At 46.7% G+C, this 21,777-nt stretch overlaps 1 protein-coding gene and 1 long non-coding RNA gene across 5 annotated transcripts in view; one reads left to right on the top strand and one right to left on the bottom strand.

The window, feature by feature from the left end:
* Positions 1–10,192: 10,192 nt before the first annotated feature.
* The window catches only part of GDNF (glial cell derived neurotrophic factor), a 28,409-nt gene continuing 16,824 nt past the window's right edge, over positions 10,193–21,777 (bottom strand). For all 4 annotated transcript variants that reach the window (XM_060400487.1, XM_060400488.1, XM_060400486.1 and 1 more), the window contains one exon: positions 10,193–13,287. In XM_060400487.1, coding sequence (XP_060256470.1) covers positions 12,803–13,287 — 485 coding nt within the window. In that variant the 3' untranslated portion in view covers positions 10,193–12,802. The remainder of the gene's footprint in view (positions 13,288–21,777) is intronic.
* On the top strand, positions 13,272–21,739 carry LOC132657962 (uncharacterized). The gene is made up of 3 exons (XR_009596792.1): positions 13,272–14,569; positions 14,684–14,888; positions 16,218–21,739. It is a non-coding gene; the product is annotated as an uncharacterized LOC132657962 (long non-coding RNA).

The raw sequence follows: 21,777 nt of genomic DNA, 5'->3' as shown, positions 1-21,777 counted from the left end.
GCATGGTTTGAGGACCAGTATCAGCAGCATCACCTGGGAACTTGTTAAACTATCCCAGATCTGCTGAATCAGAATCTGCATTTGAACAAAGTCCCTGGGTGTTTTGTTTGTACACTGAAGTTGGAGGAGGTCTGGTTGACATAGACAGAGAGATGCACAGCTTCTTAGTTGACACCATATCACTGATTGCTCCTCCAAATAAATATTCACTCCAGGATATCCTGATCCAAATCAGCTGGTGCCCTTAAAAAGCTCTCTCTTAATGTGTGTACTTGTGGCCTTTACTTTCAGACACCATTCTTATTTTTGCCCACAGAAATTTGTCCAGTACTTATTCTTCCATAAGTGATTTCTCCTGAGATGCTGCCTTTATTTCCCTAATTGCCCATGTCCCACAATCAATCCCATGTCCACCCCACTTCCATATCAAGCCTGACTTTCCAGATGCTACACCATGTGAGAACCCACTGTCCCTTTCTTTGCCTGGACATGAGTTGGGCAGCCTTCAGAACATACCATATTTGTTCATTCACACTTATGTATCTTAGCTTTTTGGGGGGTCACCTATGGAAGTCCTTTTACCCCTTGGGTCATGCTTTCAAGATCTAATTGTAGCTACATGATTTGTTTGAAGCCCTTCCTAGATGCATCAAAAGTATCAAGGCCACACTGCTCCCTCCCTTATCCAAACTCAGATCATTTGTCTATACCTATGATTTGGGCACAAAATCCTAGGGACCTTTGCATTGAAGTGTCAATAGTTTTACTTGCTTACAAAGAAAACAGCTGGATGATTCTCTATTTCACTTTAAATTTGGAAATAATTTTAGATAGAAAAGTTGTCAAAATAAAAAGAAGAGAGCTCCCATACACCTTTCACTCAGCTTCTGCTAACACTAACATCTTCCATAACTGCATACAGTGAGCAAAACCAGGAAATTAACCTTGGTACAATACTATTAATGAAACTACAGATCTTACTAAGGGAGATTTCTTAAGTTTTCCTACTAATGTTCTTTTCCTATTCCAGGATCCAATCCGTGGTCTCACCCTGTTTTAGTAGTCATGTCTCCTTAGTCTCTTCCAACCTGGGAATAAATCTTCTCTTTCCTTGTTCCTCCCTCCCATGCTTGACGCTTTTGAATAGTGCTGGTCAGCTATGTTGTAGAATATCCTGCAGTTTGAGTTTGATACTTTCTTAAGGCTAGACTGAGGTTTTGCATTTCTGGTAAAAATTATACACGAGTGATTTTGCACCCTTCTCAGTGCATCCTTCTATCAGGGACTTGATATTAATATACCTTATTGCTGATGATCTTAGCCTTCCTCACCTGGTTAAGGTGGCTTCCGCTGAGTTTCTCTACTATAAAGTTACCATTTCCCCCTTTACAGTTAATAACTATCTGGGGAGAGATATTTTGAAATTATGCAAATACCACTTTCTCCTCAAATATATGCCCACTGATTTTAACATCCATTGGTGGATCTGCCTTCAAAATGTATCACTGTGGCACCCACTGTATGTATATTTATAAACACTCAGTTGTGTGAGATAAGTCCCTGTTTAAATCATTCCAGTAGGGTTTTCTATTAATTAGACTTTCTTTGAATTCTTTCTAAAGAGGTCCATTATAACAGGGTGGCACAATCAAATAAATAAAGCAGTCTTGCATGCATCCATCCATACATGTAATATTTCTTTCAATTTTTTTTGTAAAAGAAATCGATTGCCAATCTTCATATTTCTCCCAGTTATGCCCTAACTGGTGTCTCCTACTCCCTGCTGTTCGGTTTGAATTATTACGTGAACTGGCTGTTTTGCCCAAATGAGTAAGCCAAGATAGGACCATTAATTTTTTTGAGCAGATGGTTGTCTAAATCAATGTGAAAAATGAGATGCCAAATTGTTTTCCTGGAATGTGCCATCACAGAGAATGCTGCTGTCGTGGACATCTGCTGCTTGTGCCTGCTCAGTGTCTCTCATCCCTTTCTTTAGGTCACAGCATCCAACTTGCTTTTTTCAGAATCTCCCCTCCTGTGTTTTCAGTCCACGTGGTTTCATGGAGTTGGCCCACCCGCTGGCCTCGGAGGTGTGCACATGCCCCAGGCCTGGACAGAATTAGCCATCCCTTTCACCATAGTAGGGTTTCAGTGGTAAAGAACCTGCCTGCCACTGCAGGAGACTTAAGAGACTCGGATTCGATCCCTGGGTCAGGAAGATTCCCCTGGAGGGGGGCATGGCAACCTATCCCAATGTTCTTGCCTGGAGAATCCCATGGACAGAGAAGCCTGGCAGGCTACAGTCCATGGGGTTGCAAAGAGTTGGACACAACTGAAGCAGCTTAGCACGCACGCACACACTGGCCATAGTAAATGACTGAAAAATTGGCATCTGGTTCTAGTTGGCTAATCAGAATCTCTTCTAAAATCCTTGGTGGCATTATTACTGGGTATTTAAGAGACAGGCTGGAAGCCTGAAGCCCCACTGGACATCTTTGCCACTGTGTGTGGGGAAAACACACTTGAGAATACGGCCGACACAGTGAGAGACAGTGAGGTGGGAAGAGTGAAAGGGACCTGTTCCTTGTGATGTCAGTTGATCACCTGGATCTAGCTTTTCCTGAAGCGAGGTCCCTCCCAGGACTTTTCAGTTTCATGAGCCTATCCATTCCCTTTCATTGTATAAGACAGCCTGAGTTGAGTTTCTTCTACTTGTAACTCAAAGTCCTGCCAAATAGGTAATTTTTAAGTATCCAGTACCCATTAGGACAGATGCTTGGGGCTCTGCAGGATTCAAAGACGAGCCAGATGTGTGCCTTGCATTCTAGGAGCCCTCAACCTAGCACAAAACACAAGATCAGTGCACTAATATCCACACGAAAAGGGCCCATGTGATCAGCCTGATCCACCCATGAAGAGCTTGGCTGTTGGACTGCAGTGAAGCGAGTGATGAATACCAGCTGGGGGGAAACTGGAGCATTGAGGAGATGAGGGACTTTATTATTCCTGGCAGAGGGAAAAGCTTGGGTGAGGTCCAACTGTGGAAAGTGTAAACATCTCCGTGTGTATTTTGAGATTTTGAGGTTCTATGGGTCATCCATAGTGACTGAAGGGTAAAGGTTAGGCTTAAAAGGAAGATTCAGGGGACCAAAAAAAAAAAAAAAAAAAAAAAACCAACCTAGAGAAAAGATTAGTTTAAAACAAATTGAAAAGCTTTTGACTGGCAGTCTGAGGGTTTGACTGGCAGCAGGAAGGCAGAGCAGGATTCTGAGTAGAGGAGCTAGGTGATTAAGATGTATTTGGCAGCAGTGAGCAGAGTTGGAGAGGGCAGGGCTGGGCAGCAGGTGAGGAGGCCAATGAGACTGGCTGGCTGAACTTCAGGGCAGGGTTGGGGAGGATCAGACGGAAAAAAGAAGACTGGAGGCGGGTGCAATCCCAGCCTCTGAGAACATGCTGCCCAGAGCCTTTGGCCATATTTGCTCAAGAATCTTCCTTGTCGTATCATTTGAAAGCCATACTTTTTATTTCACGCCAAACATTGTCAGAGGGAGCAGGGGCAGATTCATCCTGAACGTGAGCCAGCCGGCCTGGCACGCACACGTTTAATGGCATTCCAGACCTCGGGGCCTGGCAGGCGCCCTCGGAGCCCTGCCCCGGCTCTGGCTCCTGCCTCCCTGGAGTGAGGACCAGCATCCTTCTTCTTAATGGGTGACCTTCTGAGCAGAAAAAGTCCAGCCCGAGACTCCGACCTGACCCCACACAAGCCGTGGACAGCTCAGCCCTCTTAGTGATGCCTCTGCTTTGGACTCAGACTGGAAGCCATCCTGTTCATACCCTGTCTCTTCCTGCTCTCGCGTTCTCCCCATTTGCCCAGGCTTGAGCGAGTCCCATCGGTACCGCAATCACTAACCCTCGCCCAAGTCACCATCGTTTCTCACCTCGATTCCTGGATCAGCCTGGCTGGTCTCCTGGCTTCCACAGTCTCAGTTCAGTTCAGTCCAGTCGCTCACTCATGTCTGACTGTTTGTGATCCCATGGACTGCAGCACACCAGGCCTCCCTGTCCATCACCAACTCCCAGAGTTTACTCAAACTCATGTCCATCGAGTCGTTGATGCCATCCAAACATCTCATCCTCTGTTGTCCCCTTCTCCTCCTGCCTTCCATCTTTCCCAGCATCAGGGTCTTTTCAAATGAGTCAGTTCTTTGCATCAGGTGGCCAAAGTATTGGAGCTTATTCCTTACAGTGAATATCCAGAACTGATTTCCTTTAGGATGGACTGGTTTGATCTCCTTGCAGTCCAAGGGATTCTCAAGAGTCTTCTCCAACACCACAGTCCAAAAGCATCAATTCTTTGGCTCTCAGCTTTCTTTATGGTCCAACTCTCACATCCATACATGACTACTGGAAGAACCATAGCTTTGACTAGACGGACCTTTGTCGGCAAAATAACGTCTCTGCTTTTTATTATGCTGTCTAGTTTTGTCATAGCTTTTCTTCCAAACAGCAAGAGTCTTAATTTCATGGCTGCAGTCACCATCTGCAGTGATTTTGGAGCCCAATAAAATGCAGTGACTTTGGAGCCCAAGAGTTCTGCAGTCTGCAACTCAGCAAAGCAGCTAGAACAATCGTTCTTTAACATCACAAACCAGATCTTGTCACCCCTCTTTTTAAACCCTTCTCATGGCTTTCTGCCTGAGTAAGAATAAAATCCCACATCTCTGTGGTGGCCTCAGGGACTCTGTGCTCTGACTCAGAGCATAACTGAATTTCCTCCTCAACTGGTTACCTCCTCAGCTGAATTTCCTACCCTTCCCTTTGAGTCTTTCTGCTGCTCTTCTGCCAGCCTCTGCTGATGCCTCCCTTTCTCTTCATGACCCATAACGTGCCTCATCATAAGAGAGGCATGTATCTGTCAGAATAGGTGCAGGCATGCTTCAGTAACAGATAATTTCCACATTTCGGTGGCTTCCATAACACAAGGCTAGTTCTCAACCATCAGGCCATGTCTGTTGTGGGCTGGCAGAGCGGCCTTGTTCATCGGAGTCACTCCAAGTTGACAGAACAGCCGCTTTCTTGACTGTTCCTGGTTGCTGTCCTCTAGAAAATGAAAGAGACTCTCAAGAGTCTCACAAGGGCCATTAAATGTTGGTTCAGAAGAAGCCCATGTCACCTCTGGTCACATTCTTTGGCCAGTCACTGGCCTCGGTCAAGCACAAGAGAAGCCAGCGGTGTGCTCTAATCACATAGCCAGGAATGGAAGGGGTCCGTCTTTATTTGGTCAACAGCATGAATGAACAGCATGAGAACTCATTTATCTGTGTGTGTAGCATGGATTAGAACCCTTGGTGTGTCTTCCAGTCCAGACGTTGTGAATGATGGCAGGGTTGGGGTAGAGACAGTGGAGAATGATGACAGGGAGGAGGGTTAATTACCTCTGCTCAAGCACAGAGAAATGAGAACACAGCTGAGTTTGGATGCTCACTGGACCAGTAATGCATGTTAAAAAAAAAGGGGGTGGTTATCTCTCAGGTCTTTCAGGCTAAGCATGATGGCATACTAGTGGTGAGGTGGAATGGTCCCCTTGCTCAGAAACAACTTCTGGTGTCTGCAGTTCTGCCATTAGAGATTCATTCCTTTGGTTCTATAATACCATTTCCCAAGTTGTGTCCGACAACACACTTATATTAGATGTCAGCATGTGCTCCTTGGTCAAATAAGATGGTGAGGTGCTGAGTTAAGCAACAGTGAACAGGCCTTGACTGGTATGTAACATGTACTGTCTCTTCCTGAGATGGAATCAAAATTTTCGGCATTTCTCCAGTTTTTAAAATCAAGGAACCCTTTCCTCCCTGAATGTTTCCCTAATGTTAACTAGATGGTTGGGGAAAGGCTGATCTGGGAGCCTTTTCAGTCCTCTGGTGTACAAGAGGCTTTTTGCGGGAGAAGGAAAGCACTGCCGACCAGGCTTTGAGAGGATGGGACAGCAGAGGGACTGGGGGTGGGGGACAGAGGGTCTGAGAGGGAGAGTTCGGGTGCGAAGATCAAAAGTGACCCTTTCCTCAGGGATGGATATAGAGTGCGAGCTCCTGACCCCACCCGCCCCCTCTCACACACCTGCCTTCCCTGCTCCCTCCCGCCTCTTGCCCAACCCATCAGTCTCCAAAGCTCCACCTTTTCAAGCCAACAGCACACCAGGCCATCTCCAGTCCTGGCTTAGCTCTCCAGTCCTTGCTGCCTGAAACACCCTCTTTTCTTCAACTCCAGTCTGGGAAATTCCTTCTCTCTTTTAACCATCTGTCAGGCATCCACCTCCAGAACGCCATCCTTGATACCTTTATCCACCCCACAGCCTCAGCTGGGTTTATTATTCCTCTAAGCTCCCATAAAATACCCTGTCTCTTCATTGCTGCCCTCATCACTTGGTATTTTTAAAAGATATTTGTTTACTTATTTATTTGGCTGTGCTGGGTCTTAGTTGTAGCCTGCGGGATCTAGTTACCTGACCAGGGGTCAAACCCAGGTCACCTGCTTTGGGAGCTCAGAGTCTTGGTCACTGGACCATCAGGAAAGTCCCACCACTTTGTACTTTAATATTCTTATTTCTGTCCCTCTAATCTGGGATGCTCTTGAGGGCTTAATCTTTATAGCCTTATATCCTCCTCTGCTAGGAGATAGATACGAATTAATTGAATGAATGAGGCCCACGTACAAGAGTGTGTCAAAAGCCCCTACATGTCCCAGTTGAAAGAACTCCCCAAGTTAAAAGGATCTATTCTGCATATTTGAAAACCTCATCTTGTCTGTCATGCCCACCTCAGCTGGTTCTCCTATCTCCTGGGGCCTAAAGTCTTCTCTCTGCCTTCCTCACCATCCGCTCTTCTGTCTGACCCGTTCCTACCTCTCTCATCCCCTCATGTCCAATTCATGTCTTCTCAAGAAGAGTGAGTGAGTCTTAGAAGGTTAACAGCCATGCTTAGGTTTGTTTCCTGGAACAGGAAGTAAATGCAAATATCCTGAGAAGACAGTCTAACTTTAAGGGTGAGAAGAAAGTGTTTTGTTTGTTTATTTTATAGTTCAAGATTGGCTTTAATGATTGAATAAGATGGGGAAAACTAGAAAAAACCTGTGGGTAGAGGACCTGGACAGGTTGTTGCTGGCAATGCACTCAGAGTTGAATCACAGCTTTTGTGGGTCAGAGGCCCTCAGTGAGTAATCATTTTAATAGTCATGTCCCAAATAGCACATGCCCCAAATGTTGCATGAGATATAATTATATACTAAGAAGTTAGGCCTGTTTATCTGAAATTAAAGTTAACTGGGAACCCTACTGTGTAGATGTCCCTGACTTTTTTTTTTTCAGGTTTCTTCCCACCTGCTGCTCTTGGAGGCGTTCTGGCACTTTTCAGGCACCTGTCACCGCATATCCTCCACCCCGACTGCACTCCCATCATCGTTATCCTCACCTGCCACAGGGCAGGGACGTGGCAGCATATTAATGATCACATATGAGTAAGTGGATGCTTTCCTCTTGTTTCCCCAACTCTCTATTTATTTTCAGGGATGACGTGGCAACATCTGGATTTGATTTCATTCAGGAGGTTGTGTGAGGAGATGAGAGTCAAGTCAACTATTGGGTGGGATTACAGTAACACTTTTTTAAACATGCATCTCAAGGAGATACTTGGGGCTCAGACACTTCCTTACCTGGTGGAAAAACACTTGGGGCATGTGGCTGACACTTTCATCCCCTCCCTCCCGCTGTGCTCTGAGAAGCGAAGGTGGATGGTGTGAGGAGTGGACTCCCTCTTCCCTGTGATGCTGAGGTCAGGCAGCAAGTCAGCCGTGGCCCAAGAGGGTCCCTGTATGTGAAGGGAGGGGGCTTTCTGTTTTTGAGACTTAGGTTAACGGAATTCTGATTTCCCATCTTTACTTTGGGAGTGGACTGGTTCTTTTAAAAGTTCTTTTAAAGTGTTACTTTGGCATCAGATGCATAGGAGAAAACCAGCCTGAGATGATGGTGGCCTGAGATGATGGTGGGCACAAGCCCCATGAGACCATCTGAGCCTGGTGTCCAGGGTTCTGACCCTGTATTCTCACACCATCCCCAGCAGTAGGGACTCCGATGCCCAACAAGAGCTGTACTCCTCTGAGGAGCACTGTGAGGGGACATCCACCCCCCCACCCCCCCACTCCAGACTATGGGCCAGCCAAAGCATTGGTGGCTCCTAACAACTTGAGCTGGGTGAGCATGTGTGGTAGGCATCGTGAAAGTTGCTTTTCTCATTGCTGCTAAGAATTTCCCAGCTTTCAACATACTCTTTCTTGGTTGAATGGAACTTCCAAAGCTGACCACTGGTTAATCACGCTGAACAAGAAACCCACAATGCTCAAATGTCCAGAATGTGTGTGTGTGTGTGTGTGTGTGTGTGTATATACATGTGCACATGGGGAGCTCCCCAGCTGGTTCCCCATGTGTTTTGCCTTTTTACAAATCTCCAGTCCCCCTCGCTGCTCATCCCCATGTTTACAGGAGCAGGCAACATGGCCCAAGGTAGTTTCAAGGGATGGTCAACAGATATTAAGAGAAAGCAAACACAGCCATAGACGTTTTCATGGTCCATCTGGGGAAGTCTGCACTCTCCACGCTACTCCTAGGTGGTCACAGTGTTCATTAGTTTAATTACGGCTCTAATAGGTGCTACATTTCTCTTTTTAAATTTATTTTTGGCCCTGCTGGGTCTTCATCGCTGCACAGGCTTTTCTCTTGCTGTGGCGAGCAGGGGCTACTATGCAGTTGTGTGTGGGGCTTTCTCATTGCAGCGGCTTCTCGTTGTGGAGCTCAGGCGCTAGGGCAGGAGGGCTTCAATAGTTGGATCTCATGGGCTCAGGAGTTGTAGCTCCTGGGCTTTAGAGCACAGGCTCAGTAGCTAGGGTGCATGGCTTAGCTGTCCGGTGGCATGTGGGATCTTCTGGTGCTAGGGATCAACTCTGTGTCTGCTACATTATCAGGTGGATTTTCTACCACTGAGTTCACTAGGGAAGCCCTACACTTCTCTTTTTAACTCCAAAAAGATGTTATATAACTCAGTGTTTTCCCAACTTATTTGATCAGAGAACCACTCCATTTTTAAAGAATATCTCACCTGGTCTGTCATCCTGGGAACACACTTTGCGAAATGGTAAAGGGATGGGAGATAAGCAAGTGTTTGCATTCCTCTCCAAACTTTGGAGTAGAATGGAGAAAGTGTCCTAGCCTAAGCGTTGCCCTGGCGGCAGGACTCCAAGTGCCCAGGGTGGGTACCAGGCACTGTCCTGGCGGGGAGGGGGAGGGCATTTCCGGCACTGTACTGATGCGCTCCGCTGGAAAGTCTAGGCTGGTGGCCACTTAGAAGAGTCTTAAGAGCATCAGTTTTGTTTTGGGCTTGAAACGCTGTACAAGGCCACCTTTTAATAGTCACAAGGCCTCGGGTGACACAGCACGGGGTGTGTGTCATCCGAGGAGGAAGCATGCTCTCCTCCCCCAGCCCCGGGCCATGGCATTTCCTCTCTTCGGTGTGTTTTTCTTGCCACCAGAACAACTAAGCCTGGGGCCACCATTTGCACAATTCCCCGGATCCTGCTACTTTGCCGGCGGAGAACCCACGTGAACTTCGGGCGTCACCCGGGATTGTGCAAAGCAGTGGCGCCGTCCAAGTGCCTGCCTGCCACAGGGTTTTGCCAGGACACTCCCGTCTATTTCTTAAGTCCTGCCTCAATGTGACCTCCCATTAGAGCAGGCCCGTTATTTTCTATTATGATACCCTATTTGTATCCTTTATAAATGGTGACTCATTTATTGACACACAACCCCTAAATACTTTTTTGAATATTGCCTTTCTCTCCTCAAATGAAATATCAACTCCACAAGGAGAGAGCAGAGCTCAGTCTCTGTTGAGCAGAGATTGTTGTGGCCACTGTTGGATCCTTGGTGCCTTGGACAGTGCCTGGCACAATGTAGCACGCCAAGTATCTGTGGAATGAATAAAGAAAGAACAACTTTGTAAGTTCTTCCCCACTTGAGTACTGATTGGTTGTGGAGAGTTGATGGACAAGGTCACTGACCAACCAGTGGCTGAGTGGCGAAAGGGATGGACTTCTAGTCTGAGTCAGCTGTGGTCCCTAGGTCGGTGAGATAGCATAGAAGTAGAGAGAGCAATAGAAATGAGTTTTTATTTGTAAAAAGTTACAAAATAATATTGTACAAAAATAAAGTCTGTAGAGAACTTTGGTTGTATAACACAAACGACTGAGACAGATCAGAGAAGTCAGAACTTCCAAAGAAGTGCACTCCTTACTGGATCAGATGGTAATCGCAACAATAAAGAAAAATCACAAACTTTACCCTTTTGTGGCTTTGGCGGAGAGATTTGCTTCAGTGAAAACCTGCTTATGGTGTGTAGGTGATGCTGGGAAGGAGCTGTCAGCATCCGTTGAATCCTACCACCCCTGTGGGCAGAGACTCTCCACAGGGAGCTGGGGCTAAGGCTGATCCTGGGGACGCCAGCCACCAGATCTGCCAGGACTCTCTGAATTGGACAGATGATCTGGGGCTGCATCAAATTGCACTTCATGAACAACCGGTCGGCTCGACCTGTCCCTATTTTGAGCAGGCCACTCCTCAGCAAGTTCCCCGTCTTGGGCCCCAAGAGAGGGTGAGGCAGGCCCTTTTCCTCTATTTCCGAGTCCTGCAAGGGGAGCTGAAAGGACAGAGGGGGCAGAGTGATGGGCAGCTTGGGTCCGTGGGGGTGGGGGTGGGGAAGGGATGTCTGATAACTGCTGCTTTTTGATTACTTTGTAAAATTAACATGATTGTTTGAGGGAGGCCAGTAGGCTATTTATTTGCCAAATCTGTACACTTGAGCTAATAGCCACTAATGTAGTGATGTAGTGATAATCTCTTTGGTAAAAATCTCTTTTATGAGGTACGTCACAAGCTCTTAAAATAGGGCCCAGTGCATTGAACATGGAGGCAGTGACCAGACAAATCCATGACCTGGTCACTGAGATAGTTTTTCTCGCCCTATGTCCCTGCCCTGTCAAAGGCTTTCAGTATCCATGCAGTGGGGCAGGTGTACCGAGGCTGAGCCAGGGCCCATCTTCCACATCCACCCTTCCCGGCCACCTTCTTCTGAGAAGGAGTCAGGTGTATGGGGGCAGCCCCTGGTGGCTTGTATGGCAACCAGGCTGACCTCACTCTCAGAAGGCCTGCAGCACTCCTTGCCTATGCTGGGCCTGGGGAAGAGTCTCCACTATCAGGGCAGAACTCCGGCTACTTGACAGAACTGTTACTGTGAGGTCAACATTGAGTCCAGCACCACCTACTAAAGGGACTTTAAACTTTGACATGTGGTTATGCATATCACAGATAGATACATGTGGAGGGGAGGGTGAGAGCTTCAGCACAGCAGGAAATAGAGCACACGGCCTGTCTGCTGGGACAGGGAACCATGTAGAAATGAGGGCAAATGCCACGGTCTCCACCTGCTGCTCCTGAAAAAGAAGGCCCATCAGAAATGTTCCTTCTGACATGTTCCTTTCTAACATATAAAACCAGGTAAGATGCTGAGACCCGCAGGGTAGAGGGGGGTGGAATCACACAAGGGCTTTTCTTTAAAAAGGTAAAGTAAGTGATTTTTGCCTAGCGAAAGTCTTTTTAATACTTTGAAAAGCATGGACCCTTGATCCCAATTAAAATTTCCTTTGCCACCTTCCTTTGCATTTTGCGAGCACATATACTTTGGCACCTTTGAAAAGAAACTTTAATAAATAAGGGCAAAAAAGAGAAACTCATTAGTGAACGGTAATAAATAACAATAACTTAAATCTCAATAAATATCTTCTCTATATTTCTGTATCTGAAACAGATGCATTGCATCGAGTAGCTTCTCTGGTCACTGGTGACCACGCATAACGGAGCTGGGGTGTATGTAACATCTGTCTCTCTGTAAACCGACAGCCCAGCGGCCTCCCCGCCCCGGTGCAGCTGGGGGCCTTCCCGCACGCTCTCCTGCAAGAATGCTGCCGAAAAACCACACTGGTTTCCTGTTTCCAAGGGCAGAAAGGAAATACCTTCAGGTTTGGTTTTAGTCATGAGGACAGCCTTTTTGGTTCCTAGCCAACTTCTTCCCACCCCACACACCATGTTCGAAATCAATCACCCACCGTTCCCCAAAATGCTGGTTGGAGTAAACCTCAGGCTTGAACCTTCCAAAGCAAAGGTTACTATCTCTCCTGGATCTTTGATTTTTTTTCTCCCCCTCCTTTCCGGGGTATGTCTCCACTGAGTGACAGAAAAATAAACCTTTCTTGCTTTCAGCAGTAAAACGTAATGACAAGGAATGACACCAGGAGGACCGTTTCCCTGGTGTCTCTAGACATGTGAAAGCAAACCACAGGAGATACACTGGTTCGGTTTCAAGTGCATCCGCGACTGCGCCCGTGACCCATGGCGGTGGACTGTATCAGATGAAACGATGGCAACACCCAACCACGGACACCAGCCCTGAGCTTCCGGTGACGTCAGCTGCCATCCGGGAGAAGGCGGACGGCTGTCTTTTCTCTCCTGTCCAGCCTTCTGTAGCTGGATCTCCCTCCACCAGGCTCCCACAATGGCTGCCTTCCTCCTCCTCTGCCTCCACTTCCTCCTCCTCCGCCTCCTTGGTCCTCATCTTCCACTCTGGGCAAACATTTTCTGGGAACCTTGGTCCCTTTCTTTGCACTGTAGCAGGAATGCAATACACAGCGGTCTCTGGAGCCGGAGTCAGATACATCCACATCTTTTAGCGGAATGCTTTCTTAGAATATGGTAAACCAGGTTATCATCTAAAAAGGACAGGTCGTCATCAAAGGCGATGGGTCTGCAACACGCCTGCCCGACTTTGTCACTCACCAGCCTTCTACTTTTGGATAAGTTTTTTAATATTTTGTCGTACATTGTTTCGGCTGCATCGCAGGAGCCGCTGCAGTACCTAAAAATGAGTTCCTCCTTGGTTTCGTAGCCCAAACCCAAGTCAGTGACGTTTAGATGCACGGCGGTGAGGACGCAGCCGCGATTTCTGCCCCTCTGGCCACGCCGGCCTTTCCCTCTGGCACCCTCCGGGCTGGCGGCCGCCCCCTGCCGGTGCCGCTCTCTCCGAGGAAGCACGGCCATTTGTTTATCTGGTGACCTTTTCAGTCTTCGAATGGTAGCTTCAATAAAATCCATGACATCATCAAACTGATCAGGGTAGTCCTCTGGCATATTTGCTGTGCAACAAGAAAACAGAGACGGACACATGAGGCAAGAGCAACGACCATTTCAAGGAGTCTCTAAGATCGGTCTCTCTGAAAGGCGACCCAGTATGCCCCACCCCAACCCCCGCCCATGGCGAAACGACCCCTTCAGGGACCACTGTACACTCCCAAGGACAAAGGCCAAAAGGCTCCCTCCAAGATTCCCAGGATGGAAATTCAAGACTAACACGGGCGGGGAATGACACACTTCCTTGCGGAGAACAATCCTTAGAAATGGAATTTCCACTCAGATGACGTCTGCCATTTTTAACAAGTCTATGTTGAGATGCTGATGGACGGTCATTTCTTGTTCTGATAACGGTAGCCTGCAGTGGGGTTCTCAAATGTGTGGGTAGGACTGTGCTGGGATACTTGGGGGAAAATGCAGAGACCTGGCCGACCCTTAGGGGGAAGTGTGGGAAGGGGCCAGGGAACCTGCACCAGTTTAAGGAGCCCTGGGGGAGTTCTGAGGTAGGTGGTCCCTGGACCATACCTTGAGAAACCCTGTCTTAGAAGGTGAAAGAAAGATTAATCTTGGAAGACAATGCTGCTTTCACCTGTAATGTCAAGTGTTCCTCCCTGAATTCCACCCTGACTTAACACCTCTGCCCTGCTGAGTTTCGGAAGGAGACCCATTTGGATAGATCACGTGAAAAAGTCCTGAATTCAACTATATTTTAAAACTTCCTTCTATATTTTAAAACTTCCAAAGTCGGGCAGGCGTGTTGCAGACCCATTGCCTTTGATGACGACCTGTCCTTTTTAGATGATAACCTGGTTTACCATATTCTAAGAAAGCATTCCGCTAAAAGATGTGGATGTATCTGACTCCGGCTCCAGAGACCGCTGTGTATTGCATTCCTGCTACAGTGCAAAGAAAGGGACCAAGGTTCCCAGAAAATGTTTGTCTCTTAAAAGACATTAAGAGACTGAAAAACAGCCCACTGCTCGCTAATAGACTAATTTACCACTTCCTTGGATTAGCAGGACTTTAAAAATACAAGGTCAGATCATAAGATGATGTTTACATGTATCACAGCAATACATGGAATGCAATGCTGCCTGTGGACAGGGAGGTGGGGTCCTGCACTGGCTTTGGCTGCAAACAGGACAACAGACACGCGCCTTAGGAAGATCACATGGAGCAGTGACTGAGGTGATGCTTCCAGGGTGTTGGAGACCTTTGGGCAAATGCATGAATTCAAGGGTTTTTGGCATTTTTGCTGTATTTCAAGCATCTGCTTCAGCTGATCAGGTAAGAGAAGAGAAACTATTTGAACACCTGAATACATTTCTAAAAGAGGAAAGTAATTCAAACGTCCATGTATTCCGTACTAGACCGTTTATGCTCCCCTCATCCCTTTTTCAGGGCTTCCTTGGTGGCTCAGATGGTAAAGAATCTGCCTGCAACGTGGGAGATGTGGGTTTGACCCCTGGGGTGGGAAGATCGATGAAGAAGGAAATGGCAACCTACTCCAGGATTCTTGCCTGGGACATTCCATGGACAGAGGAACCTGGTGGGTTCACAAAGAGTCCATGGCGTCACAAAGAGTCGGATATGATCCCATTTTCAGGTAATTAGAATGTTTAGGGTTATACATTGCTTAGAAAAATATACCCCAAAAGAGTTGTTAGCAAGAGTGAACTTTTTTTTTTGCCAAGACCATGGTAAAGCAGAGGATTACATTGTACCTAACCCACGTCAAATTGTTTTGTTATGAACGAATTGCTAAAACAGGTATCAGGTATCCTAGTGTGGAAGACATACTTCAACTAAGGAAACTTAACCATATCGATCTCTCTTTCTTACCTGTCTATACAGATAGATAGCTAATATATAATATTATCTATATTAGGGCAAAATGTAGGACATATAGTAATGAAAAGAGTGGGGATGGTATGGAATTTCATAATTCTAAATCTAAATCTAAAATCTGGCACTGGGTGGTTCTGTGCACAGAGGTCTCGAAGCTGCTTCCACTGGTGTTCGGCCAGTCGCCTCTTGCCTGGATAATCACACCAGACCCGAGCCCCTGCATTCCCTTACCCTCCTTCAGTTTGCCTTGCACCTGGTAGCCAGAGCGATGCTCTTGAAGCTGTGAATGCAGCTCATGTCCCTCCTCTGCTCCACGCCCTCCAAAGTCCACACTGGCCCAAGGCCCTCCCTGACGCCCCCCGCCCTCCACCCCAGTCTCAGCCTTTGTCACCGCTGACCTCGTGTTCGACTTCCCTCCTTACTGCCTCCCCTCCAGCTCCTCTCGCCTCCTGCCTGTTCCTCAAACACAGGGTTTCTCAACCTCAGGGCTACTGACCCTGGGGCTGGCACATCCTTTGTTGTGGGAGTGTTTAAGGATGTTTAATTACATCCCTGGCCTCTACCCAGGAGACGCCTGTAGTAGCCTCCACCCCCATCCCAACGATGACAAATGGAAGTGTCTCCAGATATGACCAGACGTCCCCTGGGTGCAAAATTGTCATGGCTGAGAACCGCACACATCAGACACAAACAGGCGCTCGGCCTTTTGCTGGCTGTCCCCTCTCTACAGAAATGTTGTTCCTGCAGAGAACCCAGTGATTCACACTCACATCCCCTTCAAGTCTGCTCAAAAGTCACCGCTACCCAGCCCCAACTTGACCTCCCTGTTTCAAATTCAGTTCCTCCCAACCCTGAATCCAGATCCTCTTGCCCTCTTCCCCCCAGAGCATAATACTCGACCCCCTCCAGCACACTGTCGAACTCTTCCCATGGTGATTATTTGCTGTCTGTCTTCTCTGAGTGAATGTCACCTCCAGGAGGCAAGGACCTCTGCTTGGCTTGTTCACCAATGGATCCTGGGAGCTTACAATAGGATCTGGTCCCTGGAGGCCGGCAATGATTTTTTTTTTTTTTTTTAACAACTTAGGTCACTTTACGAGGGTAGAGAGTCCTTCATTTCTCAAGGGGACACTTGGGCTTCAGTTCGGCCACACCATGATGAATTGAAAGGCTCCAAAATACACGGTCTCCATCTCATGGGCAGCCCCAGTGCCCAGAAGTACAGTCATCTCCTGCTGCTGCTGCTGCTGCTGCTACTGCTAAGTCGCTTCAGTCATGTCCGACTCTGTGCGACCCCATAGACGGCAGCCCACCAGGCTCCCCCATCCCTGGGATTCTTTAGGCAAGAACACTGGAGTGAGTTGCCATTTCCTTCTCCAATGCATGAAAATGAAAAGTGAAAGTGAAGTCGCTCTGTCGTGTCTGACTCTTAGCAACCCCCATGGACTGTAGCCTACCAGGCTCCTCCATCCATGGGATTCTCCAGGCAAGAGTACTGGAGTGGGGTGCCATTGCCTTCTCCTACCCGAGAGCAAATAACTGTCTCAGAGCTGTCCCCCTTGCCAGCTTCCCCCGCACCTTTACAGTGTCACCTCTCAAAGCCCACCTCATTCCGAGAATTCTGAAAGGCTCTGGCTTCCTGGGAGCAATGTTTTCTCAAGGAATACTGGGAGAGTGAGAGGGTATTTGAATTCGAAATTTCCTCTGAACCATTTCCTACAGGAGTCCCTTAGGAATCTTTTTTCCTTCCTTCCTTTCCACCTTTCTTTGTTCCTTCCTTCTGCCCTCCCTTTCTCCCTTCCTTTCCTTCTCTTTTCTTAAAAAAAAAAAAAAAAAAATTATTATTTCTGGGCTGTGTTGTGGGGCTTACTGGATCTTAGTTCCCAGACCAGGGATTGAACCAAGGCCATGGCAGTGAAAGCACCAGGTCCTAATCACTGGATCACCAGGGAATTCCCTAAAAAATTTAAAAAATCACTCGATGTTAAAGACATGAACTACTTATTTTGACAGATGAGTTGCTTCTGCTATTTGTGACTTTTTTTCAACAATAAGCTATAAAAGAGGAAATTAGGTATGCTTGGTTTCAAAAACCTGAACAGAAGTCTGAATTTCTAACTGATAAATTAGTGATTAGTCAAAATACAAAAAAAAAAAAAAAAAAGAAAGCCTTCAAATTTCTGAAAGACTCTTTGTTTTACAAAAGGATTCACATGATGGGGTCCCTAGTTCTCTTTAAGAACTCTTGAATAGATCATTAAGTTAAGAACCTGGGAACATGGAAGTTAAAACTGATTAAGAATCAACTAAAGATTAATCAGAAATGAGGATGAAATATTACTGAAAGTTTAACATAAATGGGAAAACATTCAAGTTCAAAAGTTCAGCTTATACTAGTTTAGACTCATTAATTTATACATCATGATAAATTACATTCTTTTTACTAGAGTTATAATGATTTGAATCAGCATTTATAATGTTTTTTATTAATTGCCCAACAATTTCAAAGTTCCGGAAAAATACTGTCCCTCCTTTTTATGACATTTCAACCGTATGCCTTTGTCCACTGGCTTTGCTTGCCAGATAAAATATAGAATACCAAGTTAAGTTTGAATTTCAGATAATTAGCGAATGAGTTTTTAGTATAAGCAATCCTCAGTAATGATTGGGACATACTTATCTTTTACTGTGAGAATGTTTAGTTCCTTTTTCTTTAGTTTCTACTTGGCCTTCGGGGGTGATGTGTGTAGCCGTGTGGATGTACTCACTGATCATTTATGCTTTAGGGTGAGGTAGTGAATGGATCATTAAACTTGAATTAAAAGTCTTTCTGACACTGGGGAAGCAGTCAATCCGTGTTCCCTGCGTTAAACTGAAGAGAGCCACTATGAGAACTTCTCCTTTCATGGGACATCTCCCTCATAACTTGTTGTTAAGGTGGAAATATTTATTTAAGCCTCAAGTTCAGGACATAGGCAATTTTAATTAAACTGAAGGGATTCCGCCCTCCCCATCCTCTTTTCCTTCTTGAAGAATAGAGTAAAAAATAAATATTTATGCTGAAAGTTGTACATGGATACGAATTTTGGAAACTAGAAAAGGGCAACATGATATTTTCCAAACCACAGAGCAAAGAGGCCTGTCTCTTCCAATGGAAAATTCCTAATCCCAGGCCTTTTGCTGCTGACTGAGTTCATTACTAGAGAGACCTCCATTTATCAACACAAGGTATTTGTGGGGTGCGTTGGGAGCCATGCACCTCACTGAGCCAATCTTTAGCATCCTGCAGAGGCCCAGTACCCAGCCCAGTCAAGTAAACTCCCCAGCAGGAACCAAGAAACCATGGCTGCCTCCATGTTCCTGGAATTCACTGAGCAAAGTGGAAAGAAAGGGGCTTGTGTTTGGATTAGTTCCCCAAATGAAGACTTGATGTCATATCACTTTCTTCATCCTATAAAAAGGGCTTGGCAGCATGTCAGCTACACAAATGGCCCTTGTTAGTAAGAACTTTGACAGTAAAATACTTGCAAACCACAAAAGAGAAGCATTGTTTTGAAAAAACAGGTCAAACACTTGCTCATTTCCCAGACCCACTTGGAGGTTCGATCTTGGAAAACATGGACTTCTAAAAGCTAAAGTTTTTGAAAAATCAGAATGCTCAAATGCATTTAAGTCATCCTTTTAGTGTGCAACTAAATATTTTGGCATTATTCTATTTAAAATATTTAAACTTTGATGTGTCCTTCATATAAACAATGTTATTTAAACAAGTGAAACCTTGTACTGGGCCAGACTCCGGGAACAAACCAAACTATTCACTACCCAGACTTAGCCTTCCTCAATTATGGGAAAAAAACAATAATGCTACCCCAGGAACAAAGGCCTGGGATACTGACTATCTTGTAAAGTTAATTGAGTTTTTATAGGAACAATGGTGAGACCTGGGAATACTCCTTGTAATAGCCCAACTAAAAAGCACATAATTCAAAACATTATCTTGGCTAGGCTGGCATTTAGTGGACAAAGTTTTCTTTTAAATGTTAGATTTATCTTAAAAAAGAGTACAGGTTAATGATACTTTAATCAAAGAGGTCATTTTATATTCCTATTGGATGGTCGCCCTCCTCTCCCCGGCCGGGTTTCTAAGCCACTTTTCAGCCTGTCTTCCACCCATGGGCCCCAGAGGAAGCCCACAAGCTCAAGGTTGTGCACAGAGCAGAGAGGATGTGACCCCTTACCTAGAGTGGGAAGGGTCTCTGTGAGGCCCAGAGAAGAGGGGCCTGGACTTTGGTACCCACAGAGGGCCTCTTGTACCGGAGCCGTCTTCCAGGCCAGAGCCAACCACAAGGCTGCAGGGGTGCTGGAGAGAAGGCCCAGATGTTCCTTGTTCTGGGGCTCCTGCCTCTATGCTTCACTGGAAATCACCCAGCTGCTGGGTACTGGATGGGCAAGAGTTAATATGCTGAGCTCCACAGACGTGACCTATGGCCTGAGCCAGGGCCACACAGGTGAGACGTGCATCTTCAACCAGCACCTGGGTGCCCTCGCTCCAGGCAGTGCCCAGTTCTGGGGTGGGCTCGACCCGGGATACGAGGCCTAAGATGCTGCATCTGGGGGCACTGCAGGGCTGGGCAGCCCACCCTCACATGTGGAGCCTCCCCTGAAAGACGGTCTACAAAAGGAGGCGAGTGGAAACCCCCTCGGCAGTGGAGGACATTTACTCTGATATTCATTGCCCACCTGAAGCCCAGGTAAAGTACAAACTGCTCTGTAGACCAAGTATATGAAGAGAGAAGTTCTCTCTCTGTGTATGTGTGTATACACATGCACATGTATACACACCTGTACGTGCATATATACATGCACTTCTGTGTGAGTCTGCATGCTGTGCTTGGTTGTGTCTGACCCTTTGCAGCCCCGTGGACTGCAGCCCGCCAGGCTCCTCTGTCCATGGGATTCTCCAGGCAAGAATACTGGAGTGGGTTGCATTTCCTCCTCCAGGGGATCTTCCCAACCCAGGGATTGAACCCGCATCTCCTGTATCTCCTGAAATGGCAGGTGGATTTTTTTACCCCTGAGTCATCCGGGAAAAACCAACATATATACACGTGCACGTCTGTATGAAAAGAAAGGATCAGCCTAAGATTTATATAACCTCTCAAGAGAATTCCCAACTAGTGTCATTCTTTAGAACGTTATTTTTACTTTTCAATAATGTACAAACATGATTTTCTTTCACTAATATTGAAATAAGAACTACATGGTAGAGCCTCACCTTTAAAATTCCTCATATTACAAATGGCATCATCCTGTATTATAAGCGATAGCTTCCTTGGTGTACTTAATAGTCACAAGAGAAAGGTCCCAACCTGAACTTGAACCCCAGTGACATCCCTGCAAGGTTAAAACAGGGGTCGCATAGTATCTGTACTTTATAGAGCAGGAAACTGAGCCTCAGAGAAGATAAATATCTATCTGCCCAAGGTCACATGGCTCATAAAAGTGGACTCAGTTGGTTTGGTTTCAAATCTCAGACTGGTTCCAGTGCTCCTAGCTGCCTATCTGTTTTTAAGTAAAAATTCCACGGTGGTGCAGCTTGCCTGCTCTCAGCCTGTGGCAACTTACTCTGGAAGGAGGGCAAGGTATGCTGACTCCATCTGCATGCATTTACCACATTCAGAACAGGAAGGGAGAAACACACTTCCTATTGGAAAGTCCGGCAGGCATGGAGGTGCATTAAGCACATTCTGAAGTTAGGCTGCCACAGCCACAGAATTCAGTATATTGTCTCCAAAAAGGGAAAAGCATGCGGGTCAGGGGCACCTCTCCCAGCTCCTGGGTCTTGCATGTCACTCCAAGGCAGAACTGGCAGTTTCCCAGTAAAAACCGGAAAACCGGCAGCCAAGGGCGGCGGCAGATTCAGACAGAGAGGCCCTGTCTCCGGAAGCTCCTCAAACTCACACTGGCGCCAAGTGACAAAGTCTCACTGCAGAGCTGGAGAGGACAGAGCCCGGGATTCCATCTGGGGTCAGTCCCTGCTCAGCCTTGCAACCTTGGACTAGGCAATCCTTCTGAGGTCGCCTATCCCTCTGGGGTGGGAGGGGGGCTCCCCAGTGCTGACAGCCTAAGATGTGGACAGTCACGAGTCTCGGTGGGAAGCCCCTGCCCGACACTCATCTCTAGTCACCCCCATCAGGGAGAGGACCACCTCTGCTGATGTCCCAGCGCCATTCTGCTCAGCCGCCACCATTGTGGCCCCAGGAGACCCCACAAGAGGTTCTAGCAGCCCTAAATGTTTTTTGTTTGCCTCTTGTCTCAACATCTTGGTTACTTTTGAAATAACCAAGTGCCTCTCGACTCATCAAATCACCTTCCTATGTCGTCTTTAGGAGAGGTGAAGGGATGTGTACAGGGGGCCATGTATCTGAGTCTCAAAACATCCAGGTTCTTGCAGGAGGCAGCCTTACATTTCAGTCTCCACCTGGAAAGGCAGAGATGGAGCCCATCATCTCTGAGAGCACAAAGACACCAACAGGCTATGCTCCTCCAGCCCTTCTCACCCAAATGGCCAACAAAATCGATTTTTCAAAATAAAACATGTTCTCAAAATCTCCGTTTTATTCATTTACGATTTTGCTGCTCCTGTC

This window comes from Ovis aries, chromosome 16, assembly GCF_016772045.2.
Source record: "Ovis aries strain OAR_USU_Benz2616 breed Rambouillet chromosome 16, ARS-UI_Ramb_v3.0, whole genome shotgun sequence".
Taxonomy (NCBI): Eukaryota; Metazoa; Chordata; class Mammalia; order Artiodactyla; family Bovidae; genus Ovis; species Ovis aries.
This window is presented reverse-complemented; position numbering and strand designations above follow the sequence as displayed.